Below are 24,773 nucleotides of genomic sequence, written 5' to 3'. Positions count from 1 at the left end.
ACCAACTATGTTAATCTGTTCAGAATCATGGAATCAACCAGGTTGGAAAAGACCTCAGAGATCATCAAGTCCAACCTATTACCTAATACCTAACACCTCATGACAACTAAACCATGGCTCCAAGTGCCACATCCGATCCTTTTTTGACTCCACCACCTCCCTGGACAGCCCATTCCAATGGCAAATCTCTCTTTCTGGGAAGAACTTTCTCCCCGCCTGCAGCCCAAACCTCCCCTGTTGCTGCTATTAATGTGATTCCTCTACGTGTCTCACAATCTTTCTCCAGTACTTCACCATACTTCTGAAAGATATGGAAGTGCTGTTATTCCTTCTTTACAGGCTGAGAGATGAAGTTGAAATTATGTAGACAGAGAAGCTAAGTTCTACAACATGTCTGCAGTGGAGCTGGTTTCCCCCATTTTTTGCTGTCTATCCTATTGGACCACCCTTTCACTATTGATCATCCTGTAGCCACAAGAAAACTGTGGATCTAAACTCTCCTTATGTGCACTTTGGTCCATGAAATGCCAGACCTGAAAATAAAAATGCAAGTAGGGCATACAAGATACAGAGGTTTATGCAATGTTCTATTGTGCATAGGGCTGCCTTTTTAAACTATGTTTGGGTTTTTTTTTAATTCAATCTCACATATGGTGGCTAAATCCAACTCCTCCTACTGTGATCAAACTAATAATTAAGAGACTGTTCTCACATCTTTCACAAATGTTTCATTTGACTGAAAATGTCACTTTTATTAGCCCAAAAACTGCTTACAGAAAAAAACATTGTTTAAAAATTACTTGGGAAAGAAAGAAGGTGGGTGAAGGATGTTTCAATGTTTAAAAAATAAGCAGAATGTTTGCTCAAGTCAAAATAACAGTTTCTCAAATGTTCTTAAAATTTAGCCCAGGAAAAGATACAGGAAAATTTGTTTCAAAGGATGCTGTATTCCTTCTGAAAAGATCCCAAGATCACTTCAGAAAGCATTCCCTGCTTAAATGTACTTAACATCAGTTTCACACAATGCAACCAACAAACCTCAAGGGATACTTAAGCCACAGCAGCCTTGAATAAAATTACCTTTTATCATTGCCACAGGTTTGATTAGCAGAAAAAACAAAAGACACTCTCTTCACAAAAGACATTCTCTTCAGATAAAGGAGGGTTGGGGTTTGTCCCTTTTTGTTGGTGGTGGTTGGTTGGGCTTTTTTAATACCTTATTTATTGTTTATATGATTTCTTCATATTTTATCTGCTGAACATTTCAGTATTTTATGTTTTCAATGTTCTTGGTTGAGAGGTACTAGGAGTGCTTTGGTACGACAAACATAATTTACACTGATTATCATGTTACAATATAGATGTAGAAATAATATGACTTACTGATGATTTTTATTTCCCAGTGGTATGACAAAAAGTATGAGAAGAGACAGCATGTATCAGAAAAATATACCTACAGTAGGAGACTGAATTACTTTTTCTAGTACTCCCAGGTAATAGCCAAGTACCATCTGCTCTCTGAGTTTCTCCTTTCTTGAAAAGTTCATACACAGCTCTTGATTTAGCAGCTTAAAAAAAAATAAATTTAAAAAAAAAAAAATCCTATTTCAAGCAATGTTACCCATTTGAAGAATGGCCTAAATCAATAAAACAAGAAAACTCAGTGTTAACAACACCGCTTGAGCTCAGGGAGTGCTGGAGTTTATGTATTGAAAGCTGCCATTTTCCATTGATCCTTCCATTTCTACTGCATTGTAAATCTCTGTGTTTTATGTCAGTGACTCTGTGCATGCTTGTTGTGGCAATCATTACAGAAGATGTTTGACAATGTGTTGATAAACAGTTTTTCATCCTGTGCAACCTCTACTTCATCTGTCATTTTGTGACCCTAGCCCATGAAGAACAGAGTGAAGAGAGACAGAATGTGTGGACTTGGGCACCTACAAGGACTACTGGATTCCAAGACACTTGGCACTTTCGTTATTTCCAAAAATAAGTCTAAAAAAAACCCAAACCCAAACCATTCCTCTAAGAGGTCACAGGGAAAAATCTTTTCCTATATTTGAAACCTGTCAGATAACTTCATTGTAAAACTGCAGCTCTTGTAGGAATTCATCTTGGTGCCACAGGCAAGATTCTGGGCACGGTAAGCTTATTTCTGGTTTTGTTTGAATTAATTATACTGTAGATCATTGATCTGAGTAGATGGTGATTAGTTCCAATTTAAACTGCAGTTAGAAAAGACTAAATTTTCAGCAATCAACTCTCAATTGTTTTAAAAAGTCAATAAAGAAAAGTGTCAGGCTCATATTTTAGAGAGTACATTCCAACAAGGGAAGAAACAATGATCATTAACTTACACAAGTTGACAGCAAAAGAAAAGTAAATAGTAATTAACGAATGTACTAACCTTCAGGTCCACAAACTTCTGGATTACTAATGCAGGAATTTTGATAGTTTCCAAAGAAGAGAAAAGTCACTCCTTTCTTTTCACTGACATAAATTCCTTTGTTCACCATTCCTTCTACAATATCTACAGGAAAAAAAAGTATATATATACACATTAACATTTATAGAAATTAAACCTTCCTGTAAATGTGGTTTTTACAGACTCATGTACCTGATGTGTTTACCTTGTCCTACCTCTAGGCCTGCTTTTTGGGGGGGTTTGTTTGTCTTTTTGTTTTTCCTTATTTGGTGGGGACTTGTTGGGGACTTTTTTAAAGCACATTCAAATAACTCAAGTTCTTAAAAAGATGCTCATATCCACCACTCAGATTCCTGATTACCTCTGACTGCTTGACAGAACTTCCACATCCAAAAATTATTCTTTCCAAGTAATCTGAATACATTTTATGCTTTCCAGAGACGTCCATACGAGACATATCACAGGGGTTATTCTGTCTTATTGTTAAACTGAGCAAAGAAATTCTTTAACTAATCAGAAATGTAACAGAAAAGGGCTTTTGCATATTATTTTTTTTAAGGGAAATTGTCATCAAAAGCCACTTCTCATTCAAAAAAAAAAAAAGGTAGTTTTAAAAATATGCAAAATTATTAAATATACTTGAAAATTACATTCAGAAGTCAGAAATGTATATCCTTTTCAGACGTGCTTTGGTATGGCATCATTCTCATTTGGAAAGGTTATTACTTTGTCCCACATGGACAACATCTTGTGATTTGACTCTAATTTTCTTGTGTTCCCTCCTAAAGAGGGGACTCTAATTTTCTTGTGTTCCCTCCTAAAGAGAAGCAGCGCTGATTCATCTCCTACTAGCTAAAGCACATGAGCCTTCTTAATGCTAAAAGAATTCATGACATTTGTTTACTAGAAGAAACCCCACTATGGCATGATAGATGATTATGATGGCAAGTGTACTTTATGTGTCCCAAGATAAAAAGAGGGGCTAATTTTACCAGTGAAGAGAAAAGGGAATGTTGCTGTGTTGAAAAGTCTGAACGCCACAGAACACAGAATAGTCTGTCATTTACTTCTGAGCAGACAGAATGGAACTGGTCAGTTTGGAATATCATGTTGCTACTGATGTTTGTGATGGTAGTTCTGCAAGGATCATGAAGATTCAGGACCTTGGTTTAGGATGCTTTTCTACAATTTCTCAGGGGGAAAAAAAAAAAATTATAATAATGTTAGGAGAAGAGTTGCTCCAAAAGAAATGCCGGCAACGAGAACACAGGCTTTTCCTGCTCTGAGGTGCAGAAATCGCCAGCTAGGTGCTGCTTGATATTTGAAAACCTAATGAGATTACAAAGGGAAATGAGGCAGGCACACATAAAGGTGGGACATAAGGGACTTTGCTCTGTATTTATGGCCATATACCTACCTGGCTTATCAGAAACCTTTGGCACAGCACCAATCATGGCAAAGATGCACGTCAGTGCTAGGCACAGACCATCTATCTAGAGTGGCATTCACAAGTACTGGTGTCACCTCTTCCCTTCATGAAATAAGGACATGGCAAAAAAGGGCATCTCGTTCCCAAACAGTAGGAAACAGCCCCAGTTTGGCACAGCTCTCACTGAATGTATGTCCACATGTTTTCTTAGTTCATTCCAGATCTCAGCACAAATCACGGCTTTCAGGTCTCTTCACCTCCCTTTGAGGAAGAAGTCAGCAAGTTTGGTCTCTAACTGACAGATCCACTTTAGTTTCTTTTAAAATTTTGAGTGGGTATTATGGAGTGAAGCAAGCAGCATTTCTATGTTCTTCTTGAGTCACTTGAATTCTGAGTTAATCGAGCCAGAATAAATCCCATATGATAATGCATTTCTGTTTCCATAGCATTTCCTTTGCCATTAATGTCATTCTTTTTAATGTTCACATTGAATATATCTTATTATGTGAGAACTATGCAAATGGTCTATAAAGCAGATAAGAAAGGACTGAAAGGAATTAGGGTCATTTGAAGTTCATTATTAATAGAGTTCACATTTGCCAGCATATTCTTACTGTTACAGAGTAGAAAAATAGAGGTTTTAGTATTCCAATAAAAACCTCCGAGTATCTGAACACCCCAAATGGCAGTTCCACCATCTCCATCCCTCTCTTTAGGTTGGCTTTTCCAATACCTAATTGTGAAGTGGACAAGAGGTCATGTTTCAATTGCACTTTCACAAGTATAAATCTTAGTGAATTAAATTAATTTTAGCTTAGGTTAGGGATCAAACCAGGACACTTATGATGATGTAGATGTTAACTAGCTTCCAGTCTCTCAGGTTTCTGCCTAGAAGCTTGCCATTTTCTGTTCTTCCTTTTATCGCCTAGTGTGCTGATTTAAAGCAAAATAAAACAAAACCACCATAAAACAAACAAATCATTAGAAGGATATCCACATGCAGATTTTTGCTTGCCTTTTTAAAAAAGAAAAAACAAAACACAACGTGTTAATCAAAGATGTCATGATTGACAAGATCTTACTGCCAGACATTGCAAATTTGCTTGCATCTTTCTGTCTTAATGCAGTCTTTTAAAATCGCTATGAAATGGTGAACAGACAGCTGCTTTTTCCTTATAACCTTGGAAGACATGAAATAAAAACCGGGGGGGGGCAGGAAATCAGCCTGTTTGTTCTTATATGTTCCTCTGAAATGTCATCTCTCCTTCATTTAAGCTTAATACAAATATTTACAATTTGGAGGACCACTGGGGCCCATGCTCCTCTGGGCTGCTTCTCTTGAGGATGCTTTGCCTAGCAGTATGCCAATGCAAGCTTAAATAGACCTTTACTACGTGACCACTCAAACTGAAACTCAGTGTTAACTTTGAATCCAACCTTACAAGAACCAGCCAAGCTTGACAAATGCAGAACAAAAAACATGTAAATCCTCACCTACAGTTGCAGAGAAGTTAGAGTAGGCAGAGTCATTGGTATATACAAAGGTAGAGTTATGGGAAGGAAGCACAGTGAAGTTGTGGATTCTTAGAGCTGGGTGGAACAACAAAAGAAAATAAGCAAGTAAGCAAAACAATGAATAAACACAATCAGTAATGAATCGACCAGTTCATATCTCTCAGCACAAATCACAGATGTTGGTAAGTGGCCTTTAGAATGACAAAACACAACCACTCTCCATAAAACCTTGTGTGCACATGAATGTTAAATTCTCTTACTACACAAGTTAACACAGGATCACTGAACTTCCCCCCCCACCTTGTTTTACCTTGTAGTAACTGAGAAGAAAAAGGTACTAAAAATAATATAACTGCAGAACAAGGCTTTGACATATAATCATGCCGGTGAAGAACTCTGCAATTATACCAAAAATCTTTATCCTAGTCCAAAAGCTATGGGCAATTCGAGCTCAGTTTTGGGTTCTCAAGTGCAAGTGGACATACTAAAGCAAGTCCAGCAAAAGGCTGAGAGTGCTGGGACTGCTCAGACTGGAGAAGAGAGGGCTCAGAGATCTTATTAGTGTGTATGAACACCCAATGGGGTTGTAAAAAGATAGAGCCAGACTCTTTAGCTGTATCCACGGAACAGATAAGGGGCAATGGGCACAAGTTAGAATACAGGGGAAAAAAATCCAACTTTTTTTTTATCTGACAATAAAAATTTATTATTGATTTTTTATCTTGTTTTGATAATTTAACAGAATCTTACACACTGTCATTATTTATTCTGGGCAGGCAAATAAATCTTGATGGAAAGCCCATGAAAGCAAATAGACATCGATTTGGGATTTACACCAACTGAGCTCTCAAAATGCACAGAAAGCAAAGGGTCAGATGAAAAACCTGAACACAGGCACTTCTTTTTAAATTTACTATATTTTAGGTTGATTGTTTCCCTTCAATTGCTTCTGCTGCTGAGAACCAAAAAATTAATCTGCTGACACCCTCTCTCGCAACACAAGCGCATTGAGAGATATAAATCTGGCTTCACACACAGTGACTTCAACAAATAAAATGGATTAACATGACGGACAGATTATGATGCTTCAAGGATTTAAGAGGAGAAACATGGAATGAAAATAACTGCATGATATGATGAGTGGAAGAACAAGAAAGACTCTAGCAATAAACAGAAGAGTTGTGTAATCAGAATGGTATCAAAAACAAGCAGATTGTCACCTGCATTAAATTAGAACAATAAAGAAAACTTTTCTTGCGTATCGAAGTCAGCTTTCGGATACATAAAAGCTCTGCTGGAGGCAGTTGATGTAATATCTGTGCATTATAACACACAATATAAGTAACGGAGAGGAATTTGGACCCTCCACTCCAACATTAAGGAAAGAATTCAACATTCTGGGTCAGCACTGCAGAGAAAGCCAAAAGTCAGACTTTTGGCTACTGGCATCCTCTACAAATAATAGTGAGACAAGTCCTTCAAACTTCTTTTTCAGTAAAGTTATGCAGCTGGCTCATTTATAGAGTTATTTAACACAATGTCATAATAGGAGTCAAAGGAGATTGCTCATGTGACTCAGTGCCATTCCTGTAAGCGAAGCTTTGTAGGATCAGGGACTTTATATGTTTATCTCTGAAAAGATTTTTTGAATTCTGCTGAAATCATGTAATTTAGTATAACTTTAAAACAATCTAACTTCAATTCTCACTTTTCCAGAAACTATTTTATATATCACTTTAAAGCACTTTCAAAACAACTTTGTTGTAACACGAATGTCAAAACAGCGCTAGATACAGAGTGCTTTACTCTTGAAACTATGCAAAGTCCAGTGTCATAGAATTACTTTAACGCAGTGTTAGAGAACTCATATGGTAACTTTTTATAAGCAAAAACATGATTCTATTGAAGTCAATAGGAATGCTACCATCACCCTCTAACAGGAACAGACTATTAACCACATTTATTTGCGGTCAGCAGATTTCATTCCTTTAAGGAACTGGGGAAAGATGGGCCAAAGCTTAAAATACTTAACCACCTCTGGAATAAAAGGTTTTAGATATTTATGGATCTTTCTCCCCACTTACAAACAGAGATTGATATTGCCATTTTGGAGCAACAAATAGCAATTAGCTTTGCACTTTCATAACGTTTTTCACGTAAGGTTGTAAAGGTCTCTAATTGTCAATTTAATCTTCTGCAGTGATCTTTATGGGTAAAGACACTGCAGCCACTAGTAACAACACAGCTACCCCTCATACTAGCACAAAACTGTTTAGCTCAATGCTCAAGGTGGTCAGCCTGAGTGTGAGAAATACTGAGGAATATACATCAGCCCAACTTGGAATTGGCTAAAATGTCAGAAGAGACAAAACAGTTTGTGGGAGAATTGCTAAGGGACCTTTAAGTCTCAGAAGGAGGCAGAGCATAGCTGAACACCTCATCTGAAAGGAATGGCCCTGCAATGGGATGGGATACAATTGCTCAATCGAAGTTCCATTAATTACATCACCTGCACATTCCCAGGAAGGCCCCACAACCCTTTTTGGTCCTGATGAGAAACATCAGAACCAGAAAAAACTGCTGATTCCAACCAGACTGGCTCTTTATATCATTCCCCCTGGGATCCTGCAGGTCTGACAGCTGACTCTCAAATCAATGAGAGTTTTGCCTTACCAAATCTCACTTGATTTTGTCTAATTGGAAAAAGAATTTGAACTAATGCTGTAATACAGCTTTTAAAGAAGTACCTAAACAAAAATGAGCCAGAGGTATTCAGATAACAGCTTACACTTGTCTTTCTATAGCTACTAGATCGAATTTTCAAAAGTGCATGAATAATTTGTGCATGCAACTGCTTCCAGAATGCAAAAAAAGAAGCAGGCATCTTCACTGCTGGCATACCTAAATATCTCAGTCACTGAGTCTATTAGTGCATGTCATGTATGTAGCAAACCAACTAGTAACAACGTGATTTCAGTGACTCTTTGGATCATAAACCTTTCCTCTTTATAATCTTAACAATGCGTAGACAGCCCATAAAACGTCTGAGAATACACTATAAAAATCAGTTCACAAATATGTTGAACACTGCAAAAACATTAACTGAGGAAAAAAAAACCACAGTTGCTGTGGTACAAAAGCTAACCACTTTCATTCCTCTTGCTCCCTTCCTACTTGCAGACTGCAACAAATAACTTATGTTACTGCCAATGTCAGTGAATCCTTTGTCTACCTCCATTAGTATCCCGAAATTCATGAATTCCATCCACATCTTCCAATGGCCAGTAATGGGAAGCCGATGCAAGAACTTTGAACCCTTTCAAGAAACACAGATGAAAAGGCAATCAATGTAATGGACAATCTGGAGTGTAACAAGTCTCCACGAAAGAGGACAATAAAGGAGGTCAACCAGTAAGTAAAACAAGGTATTTTATTGTAAATCAAGCACAGCCTACAAGCAAGTTCATAAATCAAAAGCCATGTTATCGAATTGATTGTAGAAAACCTGGTTTTAAACTTCAACTGATTATTATTATTTTAATTGCACTTAAAATGTTTAACAGCCTCTGACTACATCTCTGCTAGTGTAACAGGCAGCTTTTGTTGAGGTAACAGTTGAGAAGTCACTCAAGAGTGATTTCAAGATATTTACAGAGACTTTAAATGCGTAGTGGATAGTACAAAGCACTGAGAAGGGGATGCATGGGGCAACACTTAGCTTCTACAGCATACTTCTCTGCTCCAGCCTCCTCCTCCTCTCCTGTTATCTGCAGTTCAAGAGAATAGAAGACACTAGAGAGGTCCTAGGAATCTCATCCTCTTTCCAAAACCCACTGGAAAACCAGGGTTATATCATATATTATATCAGGTTATATCAGTCTAAGCATTTTTTCACCTTAGGTCTTCTATGGAGAGACTAGTCAGACATAGTATGGAGCAGTACTCAGTGGTAGAGGAACTGTAGTGTGGATGAGTGCATAGGTGCCTGCACAGCTATTCCTGCACAGCCTAGCCTTCCTGATGTCTCAGATAACTCTCACCTTAAGAGTCATATAAGAGAGCTTCCTCTGAAAGCAGAAATCTGATGTACCTCAAGAGAATGGGGACCCAGAATATTAAACAGCATATGTAAAAGATGTCACTCCTCACCATATGGTGCCAGCTTTTCCTCTAGAACCTTCTCCACTACACCAAAATCAGAACAGCTCCTTTTGGCTGACGAGAACATTTTGTTTTCCTAAATGTCCCACATAGCAACAGGTGGACATGCTGACATAAGCAAAACATCTGCTAGTTTCTATTGGCAGATTTATCTGCACAATCCAGTTCATGAGTTTGAACAGGTTTTAGGAGATGTGACCACTCAAAGCTGACCAGAAGCAAGCTGCTCAAAGCAATTAAATCTTGTGTTAAGATGACAACTCTATTTGAAGCATAGAGCATTAATAGACGAAAACATGCATTATGATTCCTCATTATCTTGTTAGCTGCAAGAAACCCTTTATTCTCAAAATAATTTAACCAGCTGTGCTGAAATAATTTTATAATGTGCTATATCTAAGAAAGTTTAAGAAGGTCAACACAGAAACTTTGATGTGAATGCAAATGAGAATGCATTTTGTTTACCCTCAGGGTATATCGTCCTGCTAGCTTGAGGTCATCTTTTCTTGAGGGGGAAACAACACAAAGGACAACAGGGACAGAAAGTGTAAGTATTTATACAAACACCATATCTGTAGTTCTTTGCCCTACACTCATTTTTCATTGCCAAGCAATCTTTGAAGAACCTGAGGTGCGAAGCTGACAGTGATAAGTTTGTTAAAAACCGCTTCGGCTCTCATACACCAGGAAGCCTTCTCATAGCTAGCGTGCAAAATAAAGAAGAAATCACTGTGCCCCATGGTATTTGGTGTCTATATTTCTTCACTTTTGAGATTAAAGCAGCTTGCCAATTTCATAATTATTTTATCATTTTAAAATCCTGGACATAAATAATATTTATTTTTTTTTTTAAGATACTTATTAAAGTGTAAAAAATTTACTTGCATCCCTACACTGCCTAGTCCACACAGCAGAGATCAGTTTGATGTCCTCCACTCTCATGGCATAGTTTCGGAGTTATGACACAGAGAGGACTCTACATTTTTTTTAAATAAGAATGCAAAGATGATAAAACTCTAAACATCACAACAAGCAATTGTAGATCCAAAAGCACTCCACTAAAATAAGCTCTACATATCGTGAGGATACACAAACTTGCTTCCAAATTCAATTATTCCAATGATATCTAACAATTGATTCATAACTGATCGAGACCTATTGTTGGCCCACCTAACTAGAATGTTTGCAGGTGTCCCACAGAGAGGGTGCATGACAGATAAGATGAGGATGTGTTTAGAGAAATGGATGATAATCTACTGGCTATAGGCTTCCTCTGAGTATTGGGAAGACATGTTAAAAGGCACAACTCTTAACTAAGGGAGAAAACTACTGTCAACATAAGTGAATTATAACAAAGAATCAGCACATAAAACTCAGTCTGAAAACTCCAGGCAACCCATACTCAACTAAGCTGAGCACAGCAAAGCACACTGAGGAAAGAGAATATAGGAACAAGGCGGGGTTTTGCAATTACAGAAAGTAAATCTGGGTATGTGCTTAGTTCTACCTTCAAAGAACATAGTCTTGCTGCTGCAAAAGAAATTAAAGTTATAAATTTCCACATCGGCTACCTGGGCTAATGTACCTCCATCTGACTTTCATCAAACTATCAGTTCCATTTTGCAGAACAGAGAACATGCCTGCTGTTCCACAGTGTATTGATATGCAGATATCTCTTGCTCCCATTAACATCTCCCTTTCGAAACAGAGTGGGGGGAAAGGATTAAAGAGGTGGTAGGGGAAAAAGAATAATATGAAAAAAATAGAAAATAAAATCCCACAAGAAAATGATTTGATGACAAGAACTGTGGCATAAATATTTTAGTAGTAGTAGTAGCAACATCACAAAAGCATTGCCATGGTTGGCATCAAACTCATACGGAGAAGATATAGGCTAAAGAGCTTATATTTAAAACCTGGAAAAAATGAAGGGGGGAGGGAAATGGGAAAGGAAACAAATATACAGCAATGTGAATTGCCTAGAGAGTTGCATGATGGTGGCTCTCTCAGCTCCTAGCTCTAAGCTTATAAAGCCATGCTGTTCCCCCACTTCCAGCCTATCAGCCCTGAGAAAACTGCTGAAAACAAGTACCTGTTGCCTGGAAATCAACTTAGACTTGCAATATGCTTTCAATAGGTAACTAGGCTGTGTTTAGAAAAACAAAACATCACAGGACTTGATAACAGCCTACTAGTTAACTCCAGAAAGCATTGCTCACAATTATGCTTCCATGCACAAACTGTGCCACAAAATAAATGTTGTGTAATTTGCCCTCATATTGCAGGAGCCTTTTCCCCTCCACATTGTTCCGTCAACTAGGAGCCAGCATCATCTATAGGAAATGAAACTGTATTTTTGTTGTTTCAGAGTGAAGGCAGAACAAAAGAAACTAATCAGGCTGAAGCTACTGCAATAGCAGACAACATGGCTTTTCTGCATCACCCCCTACTTTGTCTGAAAATAATTATATATGGTTAAAACTTAAAAGCACAAAGCAATAGATGAATTGGTAAAGCAGTAAAATTGTACTTGTACACCACCATGAGGCTTGAGGTTAAACTATTTATGTAAAAAGAAGAATTTTGCAGTTGAACACACAGACCCCAAATAAGCTGCAAGGGAAGTTTTTGTGGCATTGAAAACAGATGAGAAATCTTTAATACGCTCTATAACCGATCTAAACTTATGCAGGGAAGCTGGGAGGAGGGTAGATGACTTGAAGCCCTGCCAAAGTACTGCAAAGTATACAAGCTGGCATATCTAACTGTAAATCATTGTATAGAAAATGCTGAACAGTACAAAACTGAGGGAGGGGAAAAAAAGAAAGAAAGAAAGAAAATAGTCTGTGTAGAAGTCTGGCTCAGAAAAATCACGTTCAAAAGAAAAGTAAAAATAAACAAACAGTGCACACAGGATTTTTCTACATATCAAACAGAATATATTTTTCTCCAAATATATTTCTCTGCAGAATATTTTGTAGTTAGATAACTGAATTTAAAATGCCTGGGACAGTCTGATACTTTAGACTTCATTATGTTTTTAAGCCAAAGCTGACATTCAAATGTAGGACCACAGATCCCTTCGTAGCTACGAAGAAAATGAAAACTAGAAATTGAAAAAGCCAATAAATATTCAAGCACATTGACATAAAATGTAAACAGAACATTCCTTACCTGGATGTTTGGGTAGCTGAGAATAGTTTCCATACACCTGCACATAAAACATTACATAATGAGACATAGCGAGGCAAAGCTTGCTAAAAGGAATCCAAATATATCTCAATAGTGACCACATTCAGAACTTTACCTGATATTTGTACTGAAAAAAAATCAGTAAAGAATAATGACAACAGAGCAGAGATAAAAAGTTCTCCATGGTCTATTTAAGGTAAAAAGTACAACTGCAATTAAATTCCTGCAAGACTTCAATCACAAGTTTTCCTTTGCTACTTTTTGTATTAAAAGGGACATTTTCCATGCAGCCTCAAAAATCTGTTCCTTCAGTGAATGGCAAAATATCCTTCCAGACCCTTTAAGTAGTAGTTGCTTGCTTCACACTTTGGTCTCTTCATTTAACTGTAAATAAATTACTGTGATTGGAGAAAAATTAAAAGAAATGTGCATCAGATCCAAAAGTTGTACTGTTCCGTGGAACGAAGTCAAATATTTCTGTTACAATCTGTGCCAAAAAAAAAAAAAAGAAAGAGAGATCTTGTTTCCAACTTTCTTCCTATGGTTTTCTTTTCCTTGCAATTACTTTCACGTTGTCAGAGTTCTGAAGCCAGTTTTAGTTTTGCTAGCAAGAAAATGCACTTCCTTGTAGTACATAGGGTGTATAACTCTCCCTATTTCCTCAGAAACTGAGCAGAAAAGAGCTGCTAACTCCTTGCTTGTCCAGCTCACGTTTGCACCTCCATCCCAGATCTTTTTGGGTGGAGAGCAAGTCTGAGTGATGTCATGCTTTCTTCTCAAACTTTGTCCCATTCTGGTACTCTATTTATATCATGTTGCTGCTGTCTCTTTTCTGGGTCCTAACACCAGCCAGCTAGGAACAAGTGGAAACAAGTCAATGCGTTTCAGCAAACAGATAAAAGAGATTACTGCTCTTAGCAATCTGCACACTTCAAGAAAAATCAAAGCCAGAACAAGTGTTCATAATTCAAATGCTTAAGGAAAAATAAACCAGCTTTTGGACAGAAATTTTGGAAGGAAAGCTAAGATCTCTTAAAATAACAGATTGTATTTCTGTCTAAAGAAGCATGACTGTTGAAAAAAATACTGATTTAAATCACATAGCACTTTGAGGGATTCATTTTATTACACCTCTGTCAAGAAGGGGAAACTGAGGCATTAGCCATTTCACTGATTTCCTCAAAGCTGAACAATAAAACTAGCAAAATAACTAGGAATATACTTATATAGCTGCCATCCTTTAAAAAAAAAATACATTTAAACATTTTCACATGAGTTTGTCAATTACACTCTGAACTAGGTCCCAAATTTTAAATGTAAACTAAAAATAGCAGCAAAAACTAGTTGATACTCTCCATTTAATCTGCTCCTCTGTAGTAAAAATCTTGCTTTCAGTTCCCTCCAAGTCCTTTTTTATTTTAATTGAAATAAACTGAAAGAGGAATATTGTAAACAAAATTTGATAAGCTTTCTGTGCCTGCTCATCTCTCCTCTGCATTTCCATATCAGCCCCTTCACCACTTAAAAGGTGATGTGGGCAAGACAAAAAACTAAAAGAAGGAATTAGACCACGCTAATAACTCAGCAAAATTCAAATTATTTTATTTACCTCTTTTTTTTTTTCCCCAAAAGTTGTGTCAGTATATTAAAACTTCTTTTCACCCCTAGGTGATTACCTGCGCAGCAAAACATTCTCTGGCTAAAATCAATGGACGCATAAGGTACTGATGTGTAGCAAAGTGGTCACACATTCCTATTTCCATGGATGCCACTGCCCCTCTGACTTATCCTCTGATCTTTAATTGTCCTTCATGTCCCACCCATCCATGTCATGACTCATCCCCACCTTCTCAGGTGCTTAAATTTGCTTGGTTCCCTTTCTTAAATCTATTCCTTCCAGTATGTTAGCCCTCTTATTTTTCTACTTACAAATTCTGTACCAAACTCTTTGCTAAAGTTGGTTGTATTCTTTAGGTTTAAAGAGTTTTCCACTAACTTAATGCAGAAATTATACAGCTGGAAGCCCAGCAATCTTGGAGTAGCTGTGGCCCTCGTTTACTCAGCTGGTTTCCCAGATGTCTGTTGAACTCCCAAAGCTTCTGGTTGTAACTAGCTCCTTGCAGATCACTGTGAAGAAATCCAAATGAATTTTGGAAACCTTAGCACATATTGCAAGCCTGAAGACATTAATGAATGCTTCAATGGTATTAATGTTTACAAATTTCATTATTGAAATACAATGTTTATTTTGTTTGAAACCCTGAATTAGGAGCTGCAACAGAATAAATTTGAACATTTTGGATTTCAGTTTCAAACAAAAAAATTAGCTTCTCACTTAGACATAGCCAGTCTGACTTTTGCTTATTTCCCTCTAGGTTTTCTTAGACTTACTTCCCTTATTACTGTTAGCCACGAAGTCCTCTATATCCTGAAAGAAAAGGAGGAATTCTGTGTCAAACTTAGGAATTCTGCATTAGATGCTGACAAGTAGAGACACCCTTAGAAATAATAGAGACCTGCAGCTAAAAATCCTGAGAAAAGCTGAAATGTAAAAAGAGAAAAGCAGGAATTTGAAATATTTGCCAAGAGAGGCCTGTCGAGGGAAAGAATATGCTTACCAAAACAATTGTGAGAATCCAAGCAAACATGTTCACTTCCAAAAATTTTTGTGGAAACAGCAAATTGCAAGCAGACATTGGCTATTCTTTGCAGAAACAAATTCTGAATTTATTCCTGTGATCCTCTGGAAACCTGATCTGAAAAGTCACACTGCTCCCACCGCAGAGCAGAGGCAGCACGGGGCATCTTGCGTGCAAAACTGATCCAACCCTCAGAAGACAAACAGCACAGTGGATTACTCTTGAAGAACCTGCAGATGAAATAGTGTTTGTTTAAAGTACTTCCATGTCAATAAAAGCACAAAGGTCTGCATGTGCTGGGTAACTGGGCAGCTAAAGCCACTGGAGAGGTTTCTCCCCAGCACAGCTTTTCCATCATGCTGCCCTGGGGCCCTGCTAGGTCTGTAAAGAAGGAGAGAGCTGTGACCCCTGTCATAGAGTACTGGGGGGGACCTCTGGATTTTCTGCCCCACTTAAGCAGAGAGCAGCGAAAAGGCCAGGGAGGAGCCTCTCTGCAGCTCAGACAATTGTTGACAGGTAGAATGAATTCCATAAACAGAACAGAAAGCCTGATGATCTGCTGCAAAAGATACTTGCAAACAGCACTGGGAAATTATATGCCCCAGGTTTCTACTTTTTTCCTTCCCCCCCTACTCCTTTTCCTCCTCCCCACCACACCACACCCCTCCCCACCCCTTTTTTTTTTTTTTAATTTGTTTGTTTTCTTTTGTTTTGCTTGGGGTTTTTTGGTGTGGTTTGTTTTTTTTCAGGGGGTGGATATCTTTCTAAGATAAGGGTGTTATAACAACAATAACAAAAATCATAGAATCAACCAGGTCAACCAGGTTGGAAGAGACCTCCAAGATCATCCAGTCCAACCCATCACCCAGCCCTATCCAATCAACTAGACCATAGCACTGAGCACCTCATCCAGTCTTTTCTTGAAGATCTGCAGGGATGGCGACTCCTGAGCAGCCTATTCCAATGGCAAATCACTCTCTCTGTGAAGAACTTCTTCCTAATATCCAGCCTGAACCTCCTCTGGCACAACTTGAGGCTGTGTCCTCTTGTTCTGGTGCTGGTTGTCTGGGAGAGGAGACCAACCCCCACCTGGCTACAACCTCCTTTCAGGTACTTGTAGACAGCAATGAGGTCTGCCCTGAGCCTCCTCCAGGCTAAACAACCTTAGCTCCCTCAGCCTCTCCTCATAGGTCTTGTTTTCCAGGACCCCTCACCAGTTTTGTCACCCTTCTCTGGACATGTTCCAGTACCTCAACATCTCTCTTGAATTGAGGGGCCCAGAACTGGACACAGTACTCAAGGTGTGGCATGACTATGCTGAGTACAAGGGAATAATATCCTCCCTTGTCCTGCTGGCTATACTATTCCTGGTACAGGCCAGGATGCCATTGGCTCTCCTGGCCACCTGGGCACACTGCTGGCTCATGTTCAGCCTACTATCAACCAGCACCCCCAGGTCCCTTTCTGCCTGGCTGCTCTCCAGCCACTCTGTCCCCAGCTTATAGTGCTGCTTGGGCTTGTTGTGGCCAAAGTGTAGAACCCTGCACTTAGTCTTGTTAATGCTCATCCCATTGGCCTCTGCCCATCCATCCTGCTCCCAACTTGGTGTCATCTGCAAACCTACTGATAATGGACTCAATCCCCTCATCCAGATCATCAATAAAGATATTGAACAGAATCGGGCCCAGCACTGATCTCTGGGCTTGGCCCTCCAGCCAGTTATTGACCCATTTTAGAGTGAATCTGTCCAAGCCACGAGCTGCCAGCTTTGCCAGGAGTTTGTTGTGGCAGACAGTGTCAAATGATTTGCTGAAGTCCAGGTAGACTACATCCACAGCCTTCACAGAATCATAGAATCATGGAATCAGTAAGATTGGAAAATACCTCAGAGATCATCGAGTCCAACCTATCACTCAGCACCTCATGACTAACTAAAAAATGGCTTCAAGTGCCATGTCCCCCACATTCACCAGGAAGGTAACCTGATTGTAAAAGATCAGGTTGGTCAGGCAGGACCTTGTGGATGGGCATCACGTTGGTCAGTTTCCAGTCACCTGGGACCTCTCCAGTGAGCCAGGACTTGTGGTAAATGGTGGAGAGTGGCTTGGCCAGCTCATCTGCCAGTTCTCTCTGCACCCTAGGATGGATCCCATCTGGTCCCATGGACTTGTGGGGATCCGAGCATCTCAGCAGGTCCCTTACTGCTTCCTCCTGGCTTACAGGGGACTATACAGGTCTCTGGCTCCATCTGCCAGTTCAGGAGGCCACCTGTCCTAAAGACAACCTGTCCCACTATTGAAAATTGAGACGAAGAAGGTATTAAGTACCTCTGCCTCTTGCTCATCTTTTGTTACTATATTCCCCTCTGCATCCAATAAAGAGTGGAGGTTGTCCCTGCCTCCTCGTTTGGCATTAATATATTTATAGAAACATTTTTTCTTCTCCTTCACAGCAGTGGCCAGTCTAAGTCCTAAATGGGATTTTGCCTCTCTTTTTTCCTGCATGAATCAGGAATGAGATGATCATTACCTGTTGGTCACACAAGTTGCAATGCCTCCCCAACAACTATTGTGCCCTACCATGCAATAATTAAACTTAACTTTCAGTTTGAGCTTTCCTTGTTCCCTTTCTGTTCAGTCAGGCTGATATTATTGAGATGGAAAATTAGCAAATAGTGTAGCTGACATTTAACAGGAAATGAAAAATAACCTAAAGTTGAAAACCCTTATTGCCAAGTATGTAAACACAAGCAGAGAGAATAATTCTTTGAAAAGTGTTTTACTCTTCAGAAAACAAACAGTCTGTAATACAGTTTTCTTCTGTTGTTTTTGTTGGAATCATTACCTGCCCACAAGAGAGCTGGTGCATAATTGGAATTAAAATGTTTTAACAAACATCTCAGAAAGAAATATTTCAGGAACAAATCTAACAGCTAGATTTTGGGAAGCTAGTATCACATTTTCTACTAATATACTAAAAAGTATTCAGGATATATCAACTCCTGTCCACTTATATTTGAAATATTAGTGCTAAGTTTTCTGGCTCGTTATGGACATCTGGGGTAAGTAGTTGTAGAACCGATATTCTTTAATTCACTTACACAAAAATCTGACAGCTTTGTAAACTAATTCACTTCTCCCTTGATACATCCTAGGGAACATCCAGGACAACTCTACCAGCTTTCTTGGAACTACTCAGATGCACACAGGTACACTTTGATTAGATTTGCACACCCACAAGGAACTGGAGCAAGGCACATGTGTCAGACTTACCACCTTTTCAGTACACACTTTCATACCAGCACAGTTATATTTATAATGAGTAGAAAATATTTACTCACAGAACTCTGAAGCAGAAGCAGTTTCACAGATAAAGAGGTCATCTCCAACACAGCTTATTACTTTTTCTTCATAAAATCTTATCCCAATGCAGAACTATTAACCCATACTAAGGGGGAAATTTGGGAATTTTTAACATCATTTTGGTGATGAAAACCTATGAAGCTGGCCTTGGAAAGGACTGCAGCAATGGGAAGGTCTCATTAGCTCTCAAACCAGGTTTGATATGTTCACTAACAATGCAACACAATGGCACTGTAGTGCTCATACTCAACAGGGAGGTCAAGGACTTGGTGAACAGAGCCCATTCCCTCTGATTACTGTACAAGGACAAAATACAATACAGGGTGAAGAAGCTGTTCCAGATAATAACTACACTCCCCAGATTTGGTGGAGAAGCAACCTGTCATTCACCTAGTCCTTCTTCAACTTGTGCATACCTATCCTGACGTCTCTCCCTGGATTCTGCAGTAGCCTTCCTAAACCAGGGACTGTGCCCTCAGCTGCTCAAAAGAAGCCTTCCCCTCCCTATTCTAAGGTTTATCTGGCTGCAACCAAAGCCACTTTACCATAGCTCAAACAAGAATAAACAGTAAGCACCAGGAGTTCAACTGACAGTACAATTTACAGGCAAGAAAGGGGTTTCAAAACTTTTCATTTCCTTCTACTAGCTACATCTCATGTATTCAAAGGTGTGAGTAACAGTAACTATGCTGCAGATTCAAAGCTGCCTCTCCCATTGTATGGCTATTTCTGCCTTTCAAAGGAGCTCAGTCTACACCAGCTCCATCCAATTCACAGAAACTATGACTTCTAGTGTGATTTTTAAAAGCTGCTATCCCCATATTGTGGCAGACAGGTTCACCTTGCTTTTTGGCAGTATTTAAAAGTGTTGTATTTTGAAGGGTTTTTTTCCTCTTACCACCTCTCATTTATTCTTTGAGCAAGGAAACAGAAAATGTACTCAGAGTGAATTGGCTGAAAACTATTTCTCTCAAAGTAATTTGTATGGAGGTAATGCTCTTCTTTTGGTATCTCAGAAAATAATACCTCTCATTTTTATAGTGTGGGTAGTTTATCTCTATATTGTAAATGAAAATTTAACAAACAGGACAGAATGGTGTGATTTGAATAGAACTGCCAATCCAGGTGATTGCATATTGATTAATATTTGATTAGTAATTCCAGGATATTTATTGTACTCTCACAAGCCTTTTCTTATTTAGAACAACTATATTGAAGAAGATTCAGCAAATAAGTTCTCTTCGTACTCAAAAGGACAGTTTTCTCCGTGTAGGATGCAATTCTGTCTAGCCACTGTTTTAGGCTGCCCAAAACAAATTCATAATAGCATCTTTATACAGGGAAGCATAAAAATAAAAATTAAAAAGAATGAAAAAAAATCATTTGCCAGATGCACCACCTTCAAAAAGACTGAAGAATGTTTCCTTCCCTGTGTTTTTCCTTGGTATATGACAAGAAAGCCCGATAATAGGCAATATTAATTGACCAAGTAACTATGAAATATTCATTTTAAAACAATAATGATGGAGCCCCTGGCTCTAAGGAGAAGCAGGAAAATGCATACCTCACTCAGAGACAGAAGGTGGCTGTTTAAATTGCCAACCACTGCTTAAATAAGCAACAATTTTGTATTATAAACAGTATCATTGTATTAATCTGTGTTAATGTATGGATAGAGCAGAAGTAGAAAGATTCCTGCTTTCTTAGCATTTCCAGCACTCAACCTCTCTTTTCCTCATGGGATGGAGAGCATGTACAGGTGTAGTAACATACTACAAGCACTTTCCTTGTGTGCTGGAAGAATTACATCATGTCTGGTTTCAGACATTTAACAACTACATCCCCTTTGCATTGTTATCCCTTACAAAATGCACATCAGGGCCATACCTATCTACCAGTTAAGACCTAGTCTACAAGAAGTTTTATTTAAACTGAAAAACTGCACAGCCTCCAGTGCTTTCATAACCTAAGACAAAGCAATTCTAAACAAAACCACAGCACACAACTGAGTATTTGGAAAACTGTTTGATAGTGTTTGTTCATGCAGATGTGTCATCATCTCATGTTACTGCACTAAGCTCTCCATAGACAGCATCTGCTACAATCCTCATAACATTCTTTTAAGTGGTAAACATTCCTGAACTGGGGATGTCTATGAGTGAACAACTGTTTGAAACACATTGTACCCATTTAGACCATTTAAAAAATAATTAATATTAAATATTTGGTCTCTCTTATTTTAGCACTTTTCCAGCCAAGCAGCTAGCAAATTTAATGGCAGGGGGTTTAGGTTTGTTTTGTTGGTTTTTTTCCCTAGGACTGCAAAAATTGGCCAGCAGCATTAGTTGCTTCTCTTTACATTGAAAATTTGAAAGGAATAAATCATGTGTGAAAGTGAGTGTGGTTTTATTCAAAGAAGAGGGTTGTATCGTTGACATTGAAGATATGTTTTCATAAGAACAAAATCACGACTGTAGTCTTTGTAAGAGTAAAAATAACTAACAAATATTGTAGGTGGCACAGGCTAAACATGGTCTGTTCTATCCAAGTACCCAATCAGTTTGGGTTGATACACTATGCCAAAGCTTGCTCCAGCTTTTGTTTCTCTTGCTCTTTGTGCAATACTTAACACGTTGTTGAGCTACAAAGCTCAAACGCTTGTTTTTGCATTTAGTACATTTAATACATTCATAGCTGCCTCTTTTAGTTCACCTAATAGAAAGATGTTGGGGTTTCTTTTGTTGTTTTTTACAGGTTGTTATTTTTTTTTAATCAGAAATTTAAAAATAACCCTGAAATTCTCTGAAGAAAAAACAAAACAAAGCAAAGCAAAACAAAACCCCCCACACAAACCCCATAATTTCTACAGTTCGTGTACTGCCTAGACCATTAACAGTCTCTTCTGGGTTTCAAACTTTGGTGCAACTACCAAAATAATGAACATGAACGGATGTGTGTTCTGTGTTTACAAACAAGCAATTCACTACATAAAGGCAGGTTAAGAAACAGAAGGCTAAGCAGGTCAATCTTGAGCAAAAATAAACCCCGAAACCTTAAAATCTTCTGTGTGCTTGACAGGGAGCACCAGCAGAACAGGAGTCAAGAGTGACAAGCCAGGAAGTACAGAGTGATTTGGTCATGTGAAAAGAACACATGAAAAGACTCAGATCTGGTTTTCACACTCATTGTGGAGGAGTAAGAGGTCACAAGGCTTCATATTACTGTAGAACATTGCAGAAGAAAAGGACAGAAAGTGCTGTGCAATCTCTGGTTTTGAGGATGTCTTGAAGGACAGCCTGGACAAACACTTGTTACAGATGCTATGGAAACAATCTTGCCTTGCAGCATGAGGACGTATTAAGTTAGTTCTTTCAGTCCATTCCAATTGTATTTTTCCATGATTCTGTGACTTCTGAGATTGTCAATTTATTTGTGTCCTCTCCATTTCTATTTTTTCTTTAGGGGCAAACAATATTAGCTTTGGTTAGTATCAACACCAAAGTTTACAGTGCAAATCCTGAAATAATAAATTTTAATTTCCAATACAGAGCAGAAAAAAAATTCCAAGTCAAACCCCTTCATGCATTATAAAGAACAATTTTAATACAAAATCAAACCAACCAAAACTAATAATAATAAAAATAAATAAATCACAAAACCCAACCCAAACCAACCAAACAAAAAAATTCCCACAAGACTTTCCAGACCTAATGGGAAAGGATTATGCATAATGATTTTGTATAAACTATACAGCTAGTACTGCCTTTGAAGGCATGCACGGTATGGGAGGGATACAGAAGTTTCAGTAGCATGAGAAGAGTTATAAAACATACAGATTTTATTAGCATCTGTATTACTGTGATTATCAAGAATTATCCTACTGTTGAAGCGCAGCATATCAGAGTTGTGACCTCTGATAGCACAAACATAATGCTGAATGAGCAGCTGTTGGACGTGATGTGACAAGCTACTTCATGAGCTCTTAAGTGGGCCCCCAGCTCTGGTAGGAATCTACCTGCATGAAGATGGTTGCTGCTGAGTGACTCAGTACTTCACAGCTCAGCAAAGAACCATGAAAGCAATGAGAACAAACTTCATGGGGAGAAAAATTTCAGGTCTTACAGATCTTATTCGCACAATGCAAAACACAATTTGCACAACAGCAAAAGACAATCAAAGGGTGGGAGTGGACATTGCACGATTGTGGTCTGTAGAATATATCAAGTAGTAAAAGATATTTAGACGAGGTTAGTCAAAACGTAGACTGCTCTCATGAAAATATTTAATGACATTTTCGTTGATGATACTGAAAAGGACAAACTGAACAGCTCAGACCAAAGAAAAAGCAAACAAACACAAACCCCGGAGCCAACTCAAAAAGGCTAACGTTATCACGGAAAAAAATATTTTTCTAATTAAGAAAATCAGAAGTTGCTGGTCGATGCCAGCAAACAAAGCACGGCTTTTTGGCAATAAAATTTAAGCCTAAGCAGATGAAAATGCTTTTATCATGCTATAGATGTACTGTTAATCTGATCTAATTTATACCATCTTTCTGAAAACATTAAGAGCCTCAGGATTCAAAGACCAGGTAATCAGGTGAATAACATCATACATTAAATTATAGATTTAAGTTTTCTTTGGATGAGGTCCTACTTCCTAATTAACAGTAACTGGATAAATTTTTGTTGTCTACTTACTGTGTCATCCTGTTCCTTAGATTTTTGTTGTTGTTGCACTGTGGTACTGACTTGAACCGCTTACTCCATACACTGAAGAAAATATTCTATTATTTGCAAATTAGTTTAAGTTTTTGTGCAAATCCCAAAGATTTGCTTTAATCAGATCTTTAATCAGATCTTAATCAGATCTTTTAGCCTGGAGAAAAGGAGACTCATGGGTGACCTTATCACTCTCTACAACTACCTGAAGGGAGGTTGTAGACAGACAGATGATCGTCTCTTCTCCCAGGCAGCCAGTACCAGAACAAGAGGACACAATCTCAGGCTGCACCAGGGGAGGTTTAGGTTGGATGTTAGGAAGAAGTTCTATACAGAGTGATTGCCCATTGGAATGGGGCTGCCAGGGAAGGTGGTGGATTCGCCGTCATTGGAGGTGTTCAGGAGAAGACTTGATGGGGCGCTTGGTGCCATGGGTTAGTTGTAGGTTGGATTGGTTGATGGGTTGGACGCTATGATCTTGAAGGTCTCTTCCAACCTGGTCTATTCTATTCTAGCCTAGTCTAGTCTAGTTTATCTTTGGTTATCTGAGCCTTAATGTCAAGCTTACATAAGACCGGATAATTGTATAAACAAATTACACAAATTCTTTATTTAAGCCAAAATTTATTTGTCAAAAGGGCCACTGCCTGTAACTGCATAATTTTTGGTATCATCCAGGTAGTCGAATTTTCTTGATTACAGAAGTATTTCACCATGACACAGTTTGGCCTTTGGAAGCAGTGCCAAATTTATTAATTTTTTTTATTCAGTCTTACTTAATTCTTTCATGCTCTTCTGGGTAAAAGCAACTGCATGAAAGTTTTACTCAACTACTTTGTGAAACAAGTTTACCAGCACAAATGGAGAACACACACACAAGACAACCTGCAAATTACTTCTCAGTAAAAACATCTGAGCCTACTATAGATGTCCATATTAAAGACTTTTCATTCTATGTGGAATGACACAGTTCCTGTCTTGTTTGGTTTCTTATTTTAGATTTAAGTCTCAAAAGCACTGAGAGGGTGGGGACAGGAATTAGACAGCTAGCTAAAGTGTTGGCAATAGCTTCCAAATCTGTGTTCTTAAGATCTGAAGAGCTTTCAAATCTGAAATGTAACCATTAAGCATGACAATTGAATTCTGGATTTAAGATCCAGACTAAGTCCCAGAGTTTCAGGTACTGAGTCTTGCAGTTTTACCTCTCCCATCAATAAAAGAGGATCAAGATATATAACAAACCCCAGCATCAGTTCTCTTCCCTGCACTCTTTGGACCACTGTGACTCCTATTGGTTTGTTCCTCACTCTGTGTAATGCTTAATAA

The 24,773-nt window shown here is 38.4% G+C and overlaps 1 protein-coding gene across 1 annotated transcript in view; it reads right to left on the bottom strand.

The window, feature by feature from the left end:
• Positions 1 to 13,011, bottom strand: part of ADGRD1 (adhesion G protein-coupled receptor D1) — a 158,489-nt gene extending 145,478 nt beyond the window's left edge. The window contains 5 exon segments of the mRNA XM_054173241.1: positions 2,411 to 2,533; positions 5,352 to 5,447; positions 8,605 to 8,688; positions 12,708 to 12,744; positions 12,841 to 13,011. Of these exon segments, the coding sequence (XP_054029216.1) occupies positions 2,411 to 2,533; positions 5,352 to 5,447; positions 8,605 to 8,688; positions 12,708 to 12,744; positions 12,841 to 13,011 (511 nt within the window).
• Positions 13,012 to 24,773: the final 11,762 nt, after the last annotated feature.

The sequence above is a fragment of the Dryobates pubescens genome, chromosome 25, assembly GCF_014839835.1.
Source record: "Dryobates pubescens isolate bDryPub1 chromosome 25, bDryPub1.pri, whole genome shotgun sequence".
In the NCBI taxonomy this organism is placed as follows: domain Eukaryota; kingdom Metazoa; phylum Chordata; class Aves; order Piciformes; family Picidae; genus Dryobates; species Dryobates pubescens.
This window is presented reverse-complemented; position numbering and strand designations above follow the sequence as displayed.